This window comes from Cladosporium halotolerans (genome assembly GCF_011745625.1).
Source record: "Cladosporium halotolerans strain TM138-S3 chromosome Unknown Sca20, whole genome shotgun sequence".
NCBI lineage: Eukaryota > Fungi > Ascomycota > Dothideomycetes > Cladosporiales > Cladosporiaceae > Cladosporium > Cladosporium halotolerans.
Genome location: NW_027191471.1, coordinates 337,061 through 355,371, shown reverse-complemented (window position 1 = coordinate 355,371; position 18,311 = coordinate 337,061). Strand labels below are relative to the sequence as shown.

General features: G+C 61.9%; 5 protein-coding genes across 5 annotated transcripts; 3 read left to right on the top strand and 2 right to left on the bottom strand.

The window, feature by feature from the left end:
* Positions 1 to 1,527: 1,527 nt before the first annotated feature.
* Positions 1,528 to 7,923, top strand: WHR41_05904 (uncharacterized protein; the record flags this gene model as incomplete). Its single annotated transcript, XM_069374509.1, has 3 exons — positions 1,528 to 2,240; positions 2,303 to 2,630; positions 2,995 to 7,923. 3 exons carry the CDS (start codon positions 1,528 to 1,530, stop codon positions 7,921 to 7,923), a joined length of 5,970 nt encoding a protein of 1,989 aa, XP_069228387.1.
* Positions 7,924 to 8,531: 608 nt separating this feature from the next.
* On the top strand, positions 8,532 to 9,964 carry WHR41_05903 (uncharacterized protein). Its single transcript, XM_069374508.1, has 4 exons — positions 8,532 to 8,678; positions 8,763 to 9,189; positions 9,266 to 9,460; positions 9,528 to 9,964. The coding sequence occupies exons 1-4, from the start codon at positions 8,638 to 8,640 to the stop codon at positions 9,864 to 9,866; spliced, it is 1,002 nt and encodes a 333-aa protein (XP_069228394.1). The 5' UTR covers positions 8,532 to 8,637; the 3' UTR covers positions 9,867 to 9,964.
* A 2,174-nt stretch (positions 9,965 to 12,138) lies between these two features.
* WHR41_05902 (uncharacterized protein) lies at positions 12,139 to 14,192 on the top strand. The gene is made up of 3 exons (XM_069374507.1): positions 12,139 to 12,715; positions 12,883 to 13,240; positions 13,296 to 14,192. The coding sequence occupies exons 1-3, from the start codon at positions 12,155 to 12,157 to the stop codon at positions 14,165 to 14,167; spliced, it is 1,791 nt and encodes a 596-aa protein (XP_069228393.1). The 5' UTR covers positions 12,139 to 12,154; the 3' UTR covers positions 14,168 to 14,192.
* A 315-nt stretch (positions 14,193 to 14,507) lies between these two features.
* Positions 14,508 to 15,571, bottom strand: WHR41_05901 (uncharacterized protein; the record flags this gene model as incomplete). Its single annotated transcript, XM_069374506.1, has 2 exons — positions 14,508 to 15,103; positions 15,175 to 15,571. 2 exons carry the CDS (start codon positions 15,569 to 15,571, stop codon positions 14,850 to 14,852), a joined length of 651 nt encoding a protein of 216 aa, XP_069228392.1. The 3' UTR covers positions 14,508 to 14,849.
* Positions 15,572 to 16,286: 715 nt separating this feature from the next.
* On the bottom strand, positions 16,287 to 17,600 carry WHR41_05900 (uncharacterized protein; the record flags this gene model as incomplete). Its single annotated transcript, XM_069374505.1, has 1 exon — positions 16,287 to 17,600. One exon carries the CDS (start codon positions 17,598 to 17,600, stop codon positions 16,287 to 16,289), a length of 1,314 nt encoding a protein of 437 aa, XP_069228391.1.
* Positions 17,601 to 18,311: the final 711 nt, after the last annotated feature.

Genomic DNA, 18,311 nt, shown 5'->3' with positions numbered 1-18,311 from the left:
TACTCGACCGTTCGCCCTCACTCGCCCCGCCACGGCGCACCCACTGCATCGTGGGTAGTCAGCAGACGTTGGGCACCCGAACGGGGCGGGCCCGCCGCCATGCAGACCGTCAAGCAGTGGCGGTATAGGCCTGGACTCGCCGCGAGCCTGGCGAGGAGGGCGACCACCCTTCCAGACGGTATCGCCGTCCAGCACACACCTACTACGCACGCATCCGCCGCCATCTGGTCAAGAACGCAGGGCAGATCTGGGATGGGCTGCCGCCGATTGCCTCGCGGTGACCCGCCGGGTGGATGATGTGATGTCGTGCAGCGCCCACCGGGCGTGTCGTCAATCCGGCGGTCACGGTCGGGCACAGCCTGCGACCGCTCGCCATACCGCGTTTCCCTGACGTCCACCGTGTGCCCGATTGGCGCTGCGCGTGGGTGACGAGACGAGGGGTGGAGCAGGACACATCGCCGGCGGCGGCTGCTACTGCAGGCGTGCGAGCCTCGAGACACACGCGCAGACCATTCAGGACGACGACGACGCTGCTTCTGCCCCACCACATCCCCATGGCGGCAGCGGCCCGCGCGCTGCTCGCGCCGCGCTTGCGAAGCCGTGTCTGGCGGTGAGGCCGGCTCCAGCGCACCTGGCCGCGCCCTGCCTCCTCCCAGCCTGCAGCGGTTTGTCGCTGCGCCCGTCCGTCTAGCACGACTGCATACGCCCTCTCCACGTAGCTTGCGGGCCAGGCAAGGTAGGTCGTGCGCCAGCGAGCAGCGGACGGTGACGCTGGGAAAAATCTGCATCCTGTCGCGCGCTCGGTCGTCGGCTCAGCAACTCTCATGACATACCTACTGCACCCAGCCAGCCTGCCCTGCATCTTTATAACGCTGCCGGCTCCGGTTCTTCCCACTGCTGGCACGGCTGGCACTAACTGCTACTGACTGACTGACTGACTGACTGACTGACTGACTGACTGACTGCTGCCACGCCCACCCGCCCAGCAGACAGACACCCACACGACAAACACCCCTCCCCGAACCGCGCAGGACACTCGCCAGGCGCGGCGTGTCTCGCCCGCCAACTCTCGGCACCGATTGGCCTGATACACAGTTGGCGAAAACGCCTCCCTGCCGCAGGGGTTTCCAACACTTCTCAAGCGGGCAAGGCGCCCGGGCTTTGACTGGAACACCCGGCGCAGCGACCACACCCTCCCCCGGACTGGAGCAATCAGCGCTCACGCTCCCGGGCCATCTGTTGCTGCTGGCTGGCTGGCAACGCTTTTGCTTGGAAACGGCCGCACACACACACGCACGCACGCACGCACACCTCTCTCGATAATCCCTGGACCACCTTACCGTCCTGTCTACCCACGCACCTCTCCCGCTTCGGACGACGACGACGCAAGCAGCCCCAGTCGTCCATTATTCTCCGCACCCTCACGAACCCCGAACCCCGCGCGCGACATATTCCCGCATCCCGACTAATCGCCTTCAATGATCCCAGCCCCGGCGCTCCACAGCAGTTTCGCGTTCGACTCCCCCAATGGCAGCTGCCGTCACCTCATACACCGGCGGCCTCCCTGCGCCGCGCTGGCCCGCCTCAAATCGCGCGCCGAAGGAAACGGGGCGGGATGAGCGGCTGAGCGTCAAGCTCGCGGCGATCGCTGGGCTTTGGAGGGATTCGCAGAATGGCAGGCGCAGACGCTCTGAGAAGGGCCGAGGAGGACTGGGCGAATCCTACGCTCTCGACTGTCAGCACCGTCAACAAACCCGAACGCAGACGCTGGACCTGCTCCTTCCCCCGCCTCCGCCCTCCTACGAAGAAACCCTCGCCGACACACCGCCCGACTACACCGGCACGACCGCCCTAGCCGCCGCGCAGAGCCTTTTCGAGGACGCAAAGCCCGACGCCAACCCTCAATCGCAGCCGCGCCGCCCGGACGAGGAAGTCGACCTCACGCGGCCCGCGGGCGTGCGCGCGCACGCGAACAAGAAGGCCAAGAAGGCGGCCAAGCAGGCGCAGAAGGACAAGTGGGCGGACGACGACGGGGAGAAGAAGGAGGAGGAGAACGCGGACGGGGCCGCGGGCGGCGATGGGGCTGGAGATGGCGGCGGTGATGCCGGAGGAGGCGATGGAGGTGGTGGAGATCCGCCTGGTGGTGATGGTGGAGGCGGAGGAGGAGAGGACCCGGACGATATTTGGGGCGCGGTGGGGGGCGGGAAGAAGAACAAGAAGAAGAAAAAGAAGAATGCTTGGTAGGTTTTTGTCGGACGGTGGTCGTTCGCGGCATTGGAGGGAGAGCTGACTTTGATTGCAGGGAGGAGTTCGAAGACGAGGAGAAGAAGAAGGAGGAGGAAGAGGCGAAGAAGGCCGAGGAAGCTGCTGCTGCTGAAGGCGGCGACGCGCCTCCTCCTGACCCTCCGGCCGACCCTCCAGAGGACGATTGGGGCAGTTTCGCGACCGCTGGCAAGAAGAAGAAAGGCAAGAAGGGCAAGGCGGCGGAGCCCGATCCCCCACCGCCAGAACCCGAGCCCGAACCTGAGCCCGAACCGCCGGCTCCGGAGCCCGCAGCGCCCGCCGAGGCGGCCGCGGACGACATGTGGGGATTCTCCACGGGCAAGAAGAAGAAGGGCAAGAAGGGCAAGGTGAGTTATATCTTCTCTTTCGCTTCTCTGGCGCTTAATTCTCCATATCGCGTTGGGCGCACATGTATGCTTCACCGCCATATGATGTGATTTACCCGTGCCGCGCCTACAGCAAGCGGGCGAGCGAGCTAGCTAGCTAGCTAGAGAGCTGTTACATGCGGCCGCAGAGCTTCTAGGCCTCCGCACATCACCCTGCATACCGCCCTCGAACTCTAGCCCCAGCCATACCTTGCTGTACATCTACACGCGCGCTAGAAGTAGCTCACGCGACCCCGTCGCCCTCCCACCGCACCGACCTACAATGTCGCGGACGCGATAGACAATGCCTCGCCGCAAAGCAGCTCCCCAACTAACCACTCGGCAGGCCGACCCCGAGCCCCCGCCGGCTGCGGCCGACAAGGGCTTCGACGACGTCAACCTCAACGACGACAAGGGCGCGCCGCAGCTCGACGTCGACATAGGCGGCACCAAGGACTCCGGCTTCGGCGGCTGGGGCGGCGGCTGGGGCTCCGGCGCGGGCGCGGGCGGCGGCGGTTCGTCCTGGGGCTTCGGCGACAGCAGCAAGGACGACGCGAAGGCCGACGACTCCGGCTGGGGCTTCGCGTCGACGAAGAAGGACAAGAAGAAGGGCGCGTTCGACTTCGGGCTCGATGAACCCGCTGGGGATGCGGCGCCTGCATTCGGCGCGGCGACTGAAGAGAAGAAGGAGGAAGAGGACCCGTGGGCGGCGATCCCGGCAAAGAAGGATAAGAAGAAGAAGAAGGGCGCCGCGGCCGCTGCTTTCTCGTGGGAGCCGGAGCCCGAACCTGAGCCTGCTGTCGAGGCGCCGCCGCCTCCCCCGCCGGAGCCCGAGAAGCCGCCTGAGGATGATCCGTGGGGGTTCACGACGTCGAAGAAAGACAAGAAGAAGAAGAAGGGCAAGGCGGAGCCCGAGCCTGAGCCGGAGCCTGTCGTCGTCGTCCCGGAGCCGGAGCCTGAGCCTGAGCCTCCGGCCGAGGAGAAGAAGGACGACGACATGTGGGGCGGCTTCGGCATGACGGCCAAGGAGAAGAAGAAGGCGAAGAAGAAGGGCTTGCTCGTCGCTGACGACCCGCCTCCGCCGCCTCCCGAGCCCGAACCACCCGTCGAAGAGCCTCCCCCGCCTGAGCCTGAGCCCCCTGCGGAAGAGAAGAAGGACGACGACATGTGGGGTGGCTTCGGCATGACGGCCAAGGAAAAGAAGAAGGCCAAGAAGAAGGGCCTGCTCGCCGCCGAAGAGCCTCCTCCACCGCCTCCAGAGCCCGAGCCCGAACCCCCCGCCGAGCCGCCCGCGGACGACTTTGGCGGCTGGGGCGCCGCGCCGACGTCGAAGAAGGACAAGAAGAAGAAGGGCGCTTTCGACTGGGGCGCAATCGACGAGCCCGCCGCCCCGCCCGCCGTCGAAGATCCCCCGCCTCCGCCCGCGGCCGAGGCGCCCGCTGACGACTGGTTCGGCGGCGGGTGGGGCGACACGGGCAAGAAGAAGAAGGGCAAGAAGGGCGCTGCCGCCGTCGAAGAGCCCCCGCCTCCCCCGCCGCCTGCGGCCCCGGAACCTGAGCCCGCGCCGGAGTCGAACGACTGGAGTTTCGGCTGGGGCAGCTCGACGAAGGACAAGAAGAAGAAGAAGGGCAAGGCCTCGCCTGAACCTGAACCTGTCCCGGAGCCTGAACCTGAGCCAGTCCTCGCGCCCGCGGCCGTCGACGAGCCCAAGGCCGAAGACGACCCCTGGGGCAGCTGGGCGACGGGCAAGAAGGAGAAGAAGAAGAAGGGCGGCGACAAGAGCAAGGATGCCGCCGTCGAGGTCTCCGTCGAGCCCAGCCCGGACGCCTCCGTCGTCCTGCCGGAGTCCGTGCAGGAGAAGTCCGCCGAGGAGGATCCCTGGGCCAGCTGGACGACGGGCAAGAAGGACAAGAAGAAGGGCAAGAAGGGCGCTGCGGCCGCTGAGCCCCCGCCTCCGGAACCTGAGGCTGCTCCGCTGGTCGATGTCGCTGAGCCGGAGCCTGCGCCGGCGGACGATCCTTGGTCTTTTGGCACGGCGACGAAGTCTAAGAAGGACAAGAAGGGCAAGAAGGGCGACGACGCGAAGTTGGAGAAGACGAAGTCGAAGGACTCGAAGGCGGAGTCGCCGGACGATATTGTTGATGTCGTCGACGAGGCGCCGCCGGCCGAAGAGCCTGCGCCGGAGCCAGAGAAGAAAGAGGAGAAGAAGTCGAAGTCATCTTCTGGCGGCTGGGGCAGCAGTCTGTGGGGCAGCAGCAAGTCTTCTTCTAAAGACAAGGAGAAGGAGAAGAAGGAGAAGGAGAAGAGAGAGAAGGAGGAGAAGGCTGCTGCGGAAGAGGCGCAGAGGCTGGCTGACGAGGAGGCGCAGAAGAAGGCGGACGAAGAGGCTTTCGCCGCTGCGATGGGCGACGATGCGGGTGATTTGCTCGACGTCGCAGAAGAAGCGCCTCCTGCGGCGGCTAAGAAATCCTCGTCCAAGGACAAGAAGGGCAAGCTCACCAAGACCGACAGCAAGGACAGCAAGTCCAGCAAGAAGTCCAAGGACGAGCCGCCCCCGCCTGCGGAGCCGGAGCCGGAGCCGGAGCCGTTGGCGGAAGATGAAGCGCGGGAGGCGCCGAAAGCCGACGGCTGGGGATTCTGGGGCGCGTCGCTCAAGTCCAGCAAGAAGGCCGCGCCAAAGGAGATTGCCTCGCCCGCGCCGGCCAATGAGGACGCGTTCGCAACGCCCGATGCGAAGATGCCAGAAGTCAGCTTTGCTGACGACCCCGTCGACGCATCGCGGCCCAAGTCCAGCAAGAGCTCCAAGATCCAAGATCGCATCAAGGCCCTGCAGCAGGCCGACCCAGAGCCGCCCGTCAAGTCCAAGGATTCCAAGAAGTCCTCCAAGTCGTCCGCCCCGCCGCCCGAACGCGACCTGCTCGCGGACCCTGACCCCGTTGTTGACGTGTTGTCGCCCGTCGAGGAGAAGAAGTCTTCGTCCAAGGACAAGGACAGGAAGAAGTCCTCGTCGTCGTCGTCAAAGAAAGACAAGAAGGAAAGCGCGTCGCCGCCCATCGCCGACTCTTCCACCCCCATCCCCGGAGGCTTCCCTGTCGACGACTACTTCCCGCCCAATCAGGAAGACATGCCCGCGCCCGCGCCGAAGAAATCTTCCAGCAGCAAAGACAAGGAGAAGAAGTCCAGCAAGTCTTCCAAGTCTTCTTCCAAGAGAGAAGAAACCCCCGCCGACGACCTGCTCGGATTGGACGACACGCCCATGCCCACGCCACCGCCCGAGAAGCCCGAGAAGTCGCGCAGCAAGGAGCACTCGTCGCGCTCCAAAGACAAGGAGGAGCCGCGCTCGTCCAGGAAAGAGCGCCCCAAGGTCGTGCGCGACCAAGGCTCGCAGTCCTGGGGCTTCTGGGGCGCGCAAGCCCCGCCTCCCAAGTCCAGCTCCAGGAGCAAGCCCTCTTCGCCCGTCAAGGAGAGACCTGCTAATCTTTCGCGCTCCAAGTCTGCGCGCAAGCCGTCAGAGCGCGACCCTACTGACAAGACGTCTAAGTCTTCTGGCTCCGACAAGGAGAGCAAGTCGCGCCCGACGCCTTCGCGCGGCATGAGCCTCGGCGGCATGTTCGGCACCGCGCCGCCGCCTATGTCGCGCTCGAAGTCGACGCGTCAGCACTCGTCCAGAGACGCGCCGAGGCCTTCTCGCCGCCACTCCACGGCTGTCGACGACAACGGCCTCGTGTCGCCGCCGCCCGAGGACATCGGCGCGAAGGATGTCGCGGCCAAAGCTGCGAAAGTCATGGGCTTCACCGGCAGAAGCGGCACCCTCAAGGAGCGCAAGGCGCGCAAGGTCCCCGACCCTTACGCGCTCGACAGCGACGACATGGTCATGGTCGACTCGCCGAACGCCGAGGAGCCGCCGCGAGAGCGCGGCGGGCACAAGTCCCGCCGCTCCAAGCGTGACTCGGCTTACATGTCTGGCGCGCTCGGCAACGAGGACGCCGTCATGGTCGACGCGCCGCGCGACGAGGCCAAGGTCACTTCGGGGCCGGACGATATCGCTTTCGTCGACAAGCCGTCGCCGCTCAAGCGCAGCGATTCCATGAAGAAGCCTGGCATTATCGGCGGTATTTTGGGCGCGCTGTCTGGACGACCGGCGATGGAACGTCATCAGAGTACCCGCGCGTACGAGAGCGACTACGATGGTGCCCGTCGCAAGCGTGGCTCTGCTTATGATGATGAAGCTTCTAAGCGCTTGCGCCGTGAGGATAGGAGGCTCCACCGCGGTCAGCGCTCTGCTGACGGCGAAGGACACCCTGACGGTGGCCACGGTACAGATGCTGAAGACCCCGTCGCCCGCGAAGCTCGCAGAGCCGAGCGCCGTGAGCGCAGAGAGCGTTTGATGGCTGAAGACCCGGAGCGCTTCGCTCGCCATGAAGCCCGACGTGCTGAGCGTGATCGCCTCGTGCAGGAGGAAGACGAGCGCAGGCGCGAGGAGCGCAAAGTCAGACACGCTGAGCGCGAGGCTCGCCGCGCGGAAGAAGACCGTGTCGCCCAGGACGACGAAGCCAAAGCTGCCGAACGCCGCGAACGACGCCGCCAACGCGACCAAGCTCGCATGGAGGACGACGCCGCTGCCGCTGCCGCCGCTGCCCGCCCCCGAGGCGAACGCCGCCGCTCCCACCACCCGGACGACGACGAAGCGCGCCGCATCCGGCACGAAGAGCGCCGCATGCGCCACGAAGCCGCCGACAAAGAGCGCCCCCGCCACTCGCGACGACGCTCCGAGCGCCCCGCGCCCGTCGACGGCTACTTCGACACGCGCAACGGCGAGCACCCGCCCTACGGCGACGACAACCCCGACGGCGGCGCCCCGCCGCCCACCGTCAAGACCGGCAAGGACAAGACCGCCTCCTGGGTCCACTCCGTCTCCTCCGACCCCCCTCCTCCCCCGCCCGTCGAGGGCACCATCATCGACGCGCCGGTCCATTTTGCGGCCGACAACACCCCCGACGGCAACATCATGGACGAGGACCTCACGGCGCGCGAGCTGAGGCATTCGCGCCGGAAGGCGATGGGCCGACACCGCGATCTGGACGGCTATAGCACTGAGGATCCCGAGCGGAGGCGCGGTGGTGCGCCTGGTGGGAGGGGTAGCCGTGGCGGCGCGGTGAATTCGATGGGCTACGACAGCATGGACGGCGTGAAGACTTTCGACGGCAGGCCGGCGATGCCGGGCCGCGGGGAGAGTAAGGCTGGGAGCTGGTTGAAGAAGATTACGGGGTTGTAAGGGGAGATTGCATTTTTTGTGGAGTTACTTTTGTTTGGGATGATACCCTGCGATGCTGTTATGATGGATGGATGTATGGGGGGCTATGGGAATGATGGAATGAATGGAGTGGATGGCACGGCGCTTGAGATTGGATGGAGTGGAGTGTGGTGTAGTCGTATGTGCTATACTTGTACGCTGCGCGAATACGATGCTCGATGAACAATCCTCACGTTCCCAATCCCATCGCATGAAATTCCTCGCGCGGCCTTTGACCATCTCGCGTTGCTGAATGTACTGTGCCCATCCCGATTACCACGAATCACCACTACTATAACCCCATCCGCAAACCAGGTAATCGGAACGCGCACGGCGCTCACTGAAAGTCTAAAAGGAGGGCGTCGGGTAAGGTAGCTTCCAGGGATAACTTACTCGCTTGCTCTCACTGCGGAGTGCCGACGTTCTATCGGATTGCCGAAGATCGTTGGTTTGCTTCGGGAGCCGTTCCGGGATCGCGCTGGCTGATAGCGAGGGTCGCCGATGCCCGATACCAAAGGCCGCAATAGCCGATCTGGTTGCGTTGTGGGGGGTCAGTCATACTTGACGTCGATCGGGATGGGGCGCTGTTGATTGGGACTTATAACGACATATCTTTGTGAGGTTGTTTGTGTTTTTGTGAAGAATCATTCTTTCTTGTCTTTGCTTAGATCCATTGATACTGACGATACAGCCAACATGACGAAACCCAAGATCCTCCTCCTCGGCGAGATAGAGCAGTACGTCCACCTCTACACCCCCCAATCTCCAACCGCCACACAACAACCAACACAACACAAAAACTGACCCCTCCCCCCCTCCAGCGCCCACGCCTCCTGGCAAGCCCTCTCCACCACCACCGAAATCCTCACCCCCACCTCAACAACCCGCCCCGCCTTCCTCGCCGAATGCCGCTCCGGCCGCCTCGACGGCGTCACCGCCGCCTACAGGACCTTCGCCAGCGCCTCCATCACTGGCCCCTGGGACGCCGAGCTCGTCGCCGCCCTGCCCGCGTCTCTGCGCTTCTGCGCGCACAACGGCGCCGGCTACGACCAGATCGACGTCGCGGCTTGTTCGGCGAGGGAGCCGCCGCTCAGAGTGAGCAACGTGCCGACTGCCGTCGACGACGCGACGGCGGACACGGCTGTTTTCCTCATGCTGGGGGCGCTGAGGGGGTTTGGGGCGGGCATGGCGGGGTTGAGGGAGGGGGCGTGGAGGGCGGGTGTGGCGGGGTTGGGGAGGGATCCGCAGGTTTGTTTTTTTGTTTTTCTTTTTCTCTTTTTTTCTTTGGGATGGGAGTTTGAGGGGCGCTGACGCGTGGTGACAGGGGAAGACGCTGGGGATTCTGGGCATGGGTGGGATCGGGCGGAATATGATGAGGAAGTGCGAGGCGTTTGGGATGAGGACGGTCTATCACAACCGGAGGAGGTTGGAGGCGGAGGCGGCGGGGGGCGCGGAGTGGGTGGGGTTCGAGGAGTTGTTGGCCAGGGCGGATGTGTTGAGTTTGAACTTGCCGTTGAATGTGAGTGGGCTTCGGTGTCTTGGGAGGAAGTGAAGTGGATTGGTGGTTGGCTGACTGGTGCTTGCAGAAAAACACCCGCCACATCATCTCCACGCCCGAGTTCGCGAAGATGAAGCGCGGCGTCGTGATCGTCAATACTGCGCGAGGAGCGGTTATGGACGAAGACGCGCTGGTCAAGGCGCTCGAGAGTGGTCAGGTGGGCTCTGTGGGACTCGACGTGTTTGAGGAAGAGCCCAAGGTGCATCCGGGCTTGTTGAAAAACCCGAACACGATGCTCATCCCTCACATGGGCACGTACACGGTCGAGACGATGGAGAAGATGGAGGAGTGGTGTATTGGAAACGTCAAGAGTGCGATCGAGACAGGGAAGCTGGTGAGTCCGGTGCCTGAGCAGGCGGATTTGTAGGCGACGTTGAATTTATCTCTGGTATCAGTGCTTGTTACACTGCGTGAGATAGATTTGGCCTGATACAGCAGTGAGAATAATAGAATAATACCACCGCGCTGTTATTCTCATGTTTTGAGGAAAATCTCCCATTCGCCCATTCATGCTTTGGAAACCCTGGCTGCTTGCAAGCCCTAGCATGTGATGAACCAGCGGCCATCGTCATGTAGACGATCTTTGCGTTTCGGCTACCGAACCGAAGGCGTTCCCTCCCTCCACGAGACGCCCCAGGGAACTCCGCAGCCCACGCATGACTCGGGCTCTACTGAACGCAATGAGCCGCGGCAAGCCTAGACCGGACCAGTGAAAAAAGATCGCGGCGGCGCGACGGACGTGCTCAGCCCTCAGCTTGCGCCATCACACCCACTACCGCCGCTGCTAGCACTGCTACTGTGCCTCCCGCCCTCCCTCTTCCTCCCAAGCGAAGGGCGCTGCGGCCATTTGGTCGCATGCCAATTTCCTCCAATCGCAGACCGGGTGCCTCGGTGCTTTACCGACACAGTGGCTCGGCCGAGAGGCCTAAGGCTCCAAGGCTGGCCATGCGAGCCATGTTGCTATTTCACCCGCCTCGTCTGCGTCTGCCAGGCTGCGGCTGTAAGCGATGCATGCGGCTTGCTTGGCTGCTGCGCGTGCCTCCGGGCGCAGCAAGCGAGTGAGCAGCCGGGCGAGCCGGCGTGCAGCGTGCATGGCTTCTATTGCCCGCGAAGGATGGCCATTTCCATCGATCACGACGGGCAGCCGGCCAGTAGTCTCTCTCGGCTGAGTGCGCGGGCGCCGTGCCTTGGTGGGCGAGACGGCAGCCGAACGGGGAAGGTCGCGATCGAAGCAGGCCCTGGGCCCACTCGCCGACGCCGCCGAGGGCATTTTTGCCGGGGTGCGTGTGGATGGATAAGTGGGATGGCTGAATGCGTGAGGATCGGGGGATTGTTGCGCGCGGGCGCATGGCAATCGCAAGTGCGGATGCGGATGCAAATGCAAATAATGCAGCGCCTTAGCGAGAGCAGGCAGAAAGCCACCCGTGACGACGAGCAGGCCTGCCGTGCCGTGAGATGGCGTGGTGGTGCCCAACCTGCGGCGACGCGTGTGGCTTTGTTGACTGTGTGTAGACAGTAGTAGCTCTGTAGACTGCCCTACTGTGTGTGACCGCCTCAGGCAGGCTGTCGCTGCCTCGGTCGTGTGCCTCCATGCATGGCCGCCGCCGCCGCTCATGGCAGTCGAGATGATGCTCGCTGCACGGCCGCCTGCCTACGCGCTGCACGTGTACCTACTATGTGCCGTCGAACCTTGCGCCGACACGAGACGAACTCGCGGCGGGCGCGATTGACGACGGACGACGGACGATGGACGATGGACGATGGACGCCGCCGCCGCGGCCGGCCGTGGGGATCGCGCGCCCAGATTTGATGGAGATTGATTGCAGCGCGACATTAAGGTGTTATTATTGATGGGCGCCGCGATGCGGTGCGATGCGAGCGGCCGGCGCAGGCGGGCTGGCACACACCATGGCACACCATGGCACACACCAGGGCACGCCGGCCGCCGTTGCAGCAGCGTCTCCGCAGAGCCCTCCCTGGTGCGCCGACTGCGTGCGTTGGAACTTGGACGGGACAATCCCTAGCGCCTCCTTCTGCGCGCCCCGCCTCGCCCGCCTCCCCTGCTGCTCCCCTGCTGTTCCCTCCTCGGTTCACACGGCCCGGCGTGTGAAGGCAGCGCCCACGCCTCATGTCCCACCCAGCCTCGCCAGGCCGCCCTGCGTGAAGACGCGCCGTTGCACCGCCAGCGCCCACCGCACTCGTCTGCCACCCGCTGCTCCAGGTACCGCGAGCCTCGCTACATACATACATACACACACACAAACACACACACACATACACACACTGCCGTCTGGTGCGGGCCCGCACTCCCACACTCGCCCTCAGTGCCTCACACGTCGAGCCTCGTCTGGCCGGCGGAATGCGCGCATCCAGCTGACCCGCCGCGTGCTGCGTCCTGATATGCCCGCGACCCTGGACCAGCTCGAGCCCTTCTCCACTAACGCCCCTCGCCCACCCTCCCTGCCGCGACCCTGCCCTGTCGCTGTCCCGCCGCCTGCCCATACGAGCCGTGGCCCGTCGCTCCTCCTTCTCGCTTAAGGATAAACGGGCCTCTCAAGGCGGGCGCGCTGAGGCCTTGCCAGACGCCTGCCGCTTCTCGTGCGCTAACGCATCGAGCCTACCGCCGCCGCCGCCGCCGTGCAGGTGACGCCGCAAATGCTCCCTGTCGCCATGGACGAGGACGCGGACAACAAGAAGACCGCGCCGCGAGGCTCTCCCAAGCCCGCGCCCGACGAGAAGCACCACCACCGTCGTCCCTCGCCGGCCAACATGCAGAACGCGCCTGCCCACCATCCGCAACACCAGCAACCACCGCACCAGCAATACTACCCTCCTCCTAACGGCCAGCATCTACCCTCGCCTGACTTTCGCGGCTCGCCGCCCGGCGCCGCTCCCATGTCGCTACCCTCCATCCAGCACTTCGAGGGCGCGAGCCTTCAGTCGCAACCGCAATACATCCCCACCGCGCACATGAACAGCGCTCCACCCATGATGCATGCGCCGCCTTACAACCCGGGCATGGTTCAATACCAGCCGCAGTCCATGCCTCCTCCCATGCCGTCGAACGCGCCGAACGGGCACAACGGCATGATGCGCTACCCGATCCCTCCGCAGGCCGCCATGGATGCGAGACAAATGTCCGGTGGCCGGCACAAGAAGGAGATCAAGCGACGCACAAAGACAGGATGCTTGACGTGTCGCAAGAGGAGAATAAAGGTGAGTGCCGGTTGTTAGATGCGTCGCGAACTGAAGCTGTTCAGTTTCGGTGGAGACGTCGCGCGCACAGCGGTCGCGTCGCGGCTGCAAGCGAACACCTTAAAGTCAAGCGAAAGCTTGAAACCCACCCGCCTACGCAAACGCTAACGACACTTCTATCTGAACAGTGCGACGAAGGCCACCCAACATGTCGCAACTGCCAGAAATCCAAACGCGCCTGTCTTGGGTACGATCCCATCTTCAAGCAGCAGTCCGCTCCTCCGCCAAGCATTCAGCCCGCGCCTGTTAGCAACACTCCGACCGTGAAGGGCAGCCCGACCGCATCGGTGATTCCCCCCAACTCGTACCCACCTTACCATGGAGGTGGCGACGGCTATGGCCACCAACTTCCTCATCACGCTGCGCCCTTGGATGGCCCGATCTCCTACCATGCTCCCGTCGATTCAGTATTATCAGAGCAAGACTCGAAGGTAGGAAGCGTGACGACCAATAATTATGCACCCACACTTCACGCCGCGAGACGATGTACGGAGTATTCCTTTGTGTAAGCTTTGTTGATACGCTTGCTGACTCCTCACAGCTGTCAAGGTCACTATAGACGAGCTCATCAACCTCAACGACATCCCTCCGCAACTGCCCATTCGAAACACATCAGACCTGCCATCACCCGAAAATCTAAAGGAGCTCGAGTCCCTTTACAACTTTCAATACGCCCAAGCACTTGACAAGCTCTTCGAAACGACATGGTACTCCACTCGAGGCTTCGCCGCACTCTCTGCAGACCGAAACCTTTGTGAATTTGCCGCTCAATATATGGAGGAGATGCGTACTAGGCCTGGCCCATACGGACAGTCAGCGTCCATGCCGGCACTGGCATCGTTGGAGGCCCGGCTAGTCTGGTCACTTGCGGTGATGCCTCGCACACAACAAGCGCAGAACGCAAATGATGACCCGGTCATCAGCGAGCTGCTCTCACGCCTCGACACAATCGAGCATCTCCTCACCGGCAGCTTCTTGGATTTCCTGCGAGCACCAAGGTCGCCTATACCAGGAATGGAGAGTCACCCAGAGCAAGTCCAGCGCAACAACCAGCAAGCCTTCTGGTACCACCTCGGCAAATTCACCTCCCTCCGCGACGACCAAGGCGACGCCCACGCTCTCGACCAAATCTCCGCCGAGCTCACCAACCTACGCATGATCCTCAACGTGCTCGAGAGCCGCGACGTACTCTACTCCATCGCCGTCATGCGCCACATCGGCGGCCGCTTCCCTGAATGGAGCCCCCAAAACCCGCATGTGCCCCTGAGCAACGACCCGACGGACGACCTGAACAAACTCCACGTCGCGTACGATTTCGTGCAGACCGAGGACCAGCGCGGCACGAGCCAGGTCATCCAGAGGATCTGCAGCATGGCGCTCCGCTCTTGGATACTGCAGACGCGCGCGCAATAACAGTGATTTGGGTTGAGATCTGAAGACTGATATTTTGAGACTGGACATTACTGAGATACCCCCACATGGAGTTGACGAAAACTGTTGGGGAGAGGAAGAAACAAGCTCTCCCGTCGCGATCTAATATACTGTGTTTTTTTTGCTTTGCGACCACCGTGATCGTTCAAGCGGCATGCCAGAAGGAAGACCGACAGCTCGTTTCGAAAATGGGAAAGGCGTCCTTTTTTTTTTTTTTTTTTGCTTCTCTTGGTTTGGGCTAAAGGGGACACCACCACCATCTTTCGCTTTATGTTTTTGTCTATGTTTTCATGGAAGGAGGGGAAGAAGAAGAGGAGAGAGATGAAGATACCACTCAGCCACGCTTTGATACTTTCTTTGCTTTGTATTTGCGATCTACGGAGTCGAATGGCTTTCCCATTTACTCTGTCATCTGTGGACGCCGGTTCGACCCCGCTGTCCGACTCTGTCTTGATACTTGCAGTGGCTTCCATTTTTCTTTTGGTTATGCTGGGCCTTCTCAGCGAGCGTGCGGTCACGCTCGTGTTCTCTTGTCGGCTGCTGATCGTACGCTATCGCTATCGCTGTGGCTGTGGATGATAGATTGGGATCAATTAATGTTTTTCTCGTTTCACTTTATCACGCTTCACACGCCGTGTTCTCTGTTGAATGAATCCTCCGCCGTTCAGCCAGCCTTCCTAGGCTCTCTGACCATCCACCGCCTGAGCTCGGTGGCGTCCACCCCGTACGGCCTCAGGTCCATTTCCACCTCTCGCACAACCTTGAACCCGTGCTTGAGGTAAGCTCCCAGCCCGGCCTCGGACGCCATGAGCACGCACTTGAGCCCGCGCTCGTCCGCGCGCTTCGTGCCCCATTCGATGAGCTGCGACGCGGCGCCCTGCCGGCGGTATTGGGGGATCGTGACCAGAATCTGGAGATCTGCGTGGACGTTAGCAAGGCAGCTCGATCGATCGCATTCACGACCCGACCAAAACACATCAAAAACTCACTAGCATATGCCTCCCCCCCACCGAAAAACCCCGCCCGAAACGCCTCCCACATCTCCCTCCGCGCCCGCCCAAACGCCTTCGCTTTCCTCTCCCCCTCGCTCTGCCCCTCCTCCTCCTCCTCCGTCCCTCCACCCCCCTCCTCCGCAGGCGCAAACCGCCACAGCGCCCCCGCGACCATCTCGCCGCTCCCCTCGTCGCAGACCCGCAGGTACGTCTGCGTCGAGTCGTGCAGCAGCCCGCGCCGCACCCACCGCTCGACCATTTCGATGCGCGGGCCGGGCAGCCCGACGCCCATGGCCTGCGCGTAGGGCCAGGAGGCCATGGCGGCGTCGTCGACGGCGGCGAAGGCGGGGACGGATTCTTCGGTTAGGAGGGAGAGGGCGAGGGTGGGGGGCATTTTTTATTCTTTTTTTTTTGTAGGATTGGTTGCAGAGTGGGGATTTTGGGAATTGGCATGCGGGGGGTTTTTTGCCCTTCTCTATCGTTGTATATGTAGTCGCTTGCGGTAGGTAGGTGGGTAGGTAGGTATAGGAAAGGAGCGGGCGGCTGTGGATGGATGGCGCAGGCAGGATCCTTCGGCTGATGAAATTCACGCAATGCGTAGGGCGTGTGCCCTTTCCCCGGGTGCTTTTGGAGATAACGGAGACGGAAGAGGAAGGTGTTCTACGCAGTTATGGATATATGCGAATGCGAAGTGTCTACGCGCCGCATGTCCTCGAAGGGCGCGATTCCTCTGTGCCGCTAGGGTGCGGTCGAGACCACGGGGTTTGCTGCGAAGCCCACACCGTGGAGGGTTCAGCGCTGGAGGGTTCCCAGCACGCGAGTCATTTGATACTATTTAGCGACGGACAAAGACAAACGATCAAAGCGATCGATGCAGAGGTTACGGATATTTCACGAGATTTCATTGGAAACGCAGGATTCAATAGTTGAAGAGCCAAAAACAGTTCATTTTCATTTCGCACTCAGTCTAAACAAAAGAGACGCTCAAAATGCAATCGCCATCGCTATGCAATACCATGCGAGCGTTCTCCGACATCTCGAGGTTGTTTTCCCGAACTCCAGAGCTATGCAAATTCAATCAAGTAAAAAAGGAAAAAAAGGAAGGAAAGTTATTCGAGGCTGGCCTCGATCAGAGCCTCCTCGCCCTCGGCGAAGCTCACCGCACGCTGCTTGTGAGCACCGTGGGCGTGGCGACGGACGTGGACGTGGCGCTTCTGAATAGAACCGTTGGAGCAGGTAGTGCCGGCGGCGACTGCCTGCCAAACGACGCTGCCGTGGTTGCAGATGCCGAATTGGGTAGGACCGTTGCAGACGATCATGCCATCCTGGGTGCAGCTGTTGGAGCCAGATCCACCAGATGATGATGCGCTGCCCGTTGGTGAGGCCGTGGAGCCAGAGGTTGGCCCAGAGACACCCTGGCCAAGAGAAGGCGAGAGCGTAGGGTAGGCCGGGGCGCTCGGCTTGGTCTGAAGAGTAGTCGGCTGTGGAGCAGCTACGGAGCTGGTACCCGCGGGCGGATTGTAGCTGGCGATGGAGCTCGGGATCGCCGGAGCAGACTGCGTAGGTGCAGGTGCTGATGGAATGTAGAGACCGTTGTTCGCAGACTGCGTAGCGCCAGGGTTGCCAGCACCAGCCGAGGGAGCTCCACTAGCTCCACCGTTGCCTCCAGCATTACCATTGACGTAGGTGATCTGGTTGGAATCCTTGGCCGGCGGAGTGTAGGCGGCGAGGTTGGGGACTGGCTTCACATTCTTCTGCTGTGAGGCGGTGCCACACTTCGGACCGGTGACCGTCCCAGGCTTGATGTTGGGACCCTCGATGATGTACTGACCAGGATTGGGAATAATGGCGTCCGTGCTATCAGGAACCCTGCAGTCGGCTGCCGGAACGTTCGCCTTGAAAACGTCGGGAAGAGAGTTGTAGAAGTCCATGTTGTTGGAGCCACCTGTGACCTCGATCGGTGCGCAGTTGGCGTACATTTCACGGGCGCCAAGATTGTTAAACCAGGTCCACAGAAGTGTGGCACGCTTGGTTGTGGGGAACTCCTTCGGAATGTTGAAAGTGAGGCCGGGCTCGGTATCCTTCGGAGGGCATGCCCCCTGGAAGGTCTGGATAACCTTGAAGACGCTCTGGGCATCCGGCTTCTCATCCATAGAGATAGAAAGCTGACATGTACCACCCATATGGTTGGCCTGGCCCTTGAAGCTAAGAAGTACAGGCTCGTTGACCGGGATCTTGTTCATGGCGCTGATCTTGTACGATGAGCCCATGCACGGGAAATTCGACCCGTCGCTCTCCAAAGGAGCCTTGTCCACGAGACTGGCATCATCGAAGGGCACAGGAGATGCCAGGATCATGTGCGCATTAACAGCACCGAGAAGCCCCAGGGCGAAAAAGAACTGGAGGGCGAAGTTTCGTGCCATGGTATTGTAGTTCTCGGAGTGGTTGTGTTGGAGTCGGTTGGTTGCAGATGTGCTGATGAGACTAGGCCAGCTAGTCAAGATATAGACGGAGGGTGTTCGGTGAACGTGTTGGCAAAGCGATTGTCTGTCGAAAGAGAGTGATTTGCAAGTCAAGAGCGGTGGCAGGTAAACAAAGGATGTGCGAAAAACAAAGAGAGATCCTTATACCTAGCGGTCAGCGAGATCGTAATGCACCCACCGATAATGAAACAATAGACTATTGCTTTCACTACTGCGAAGCGCGCCGACAATGACAGGTCGAACAATAGCGGGCTTTGCGACTGCCCAGTGAACAAAAGCTTCCAGTGAATTTTGCTGCTTTGTTGACTATTGGCCGACGCAGGCCGCCTGCGTCAAGCCGGCGCCTAGGTAATGTGTATGCAGTCTGACTTCACACACGAGCCTGGTCAATGAAAGCCTTGGGGAGCGTCGATCTGAGACGGTCATTGGAGGTGGTGAAGCGCGGGAGACGGGGTTTGAAACAAGCGCATGTGCAACGAGTTAGTGCGTTTCAGCGCGGTCACGTGATCATGAATAACTGGAAGAGACGCTTGCCTCTCGATTTTGATCGCTAAGCTCTAAACACATTTTCCAGACAATCCGTTCATCCTCGGCCGTTCACCCGTTTACAGACGTATCACCAGCGATCTCAAAGTCGCGAGCTTTGTGCGA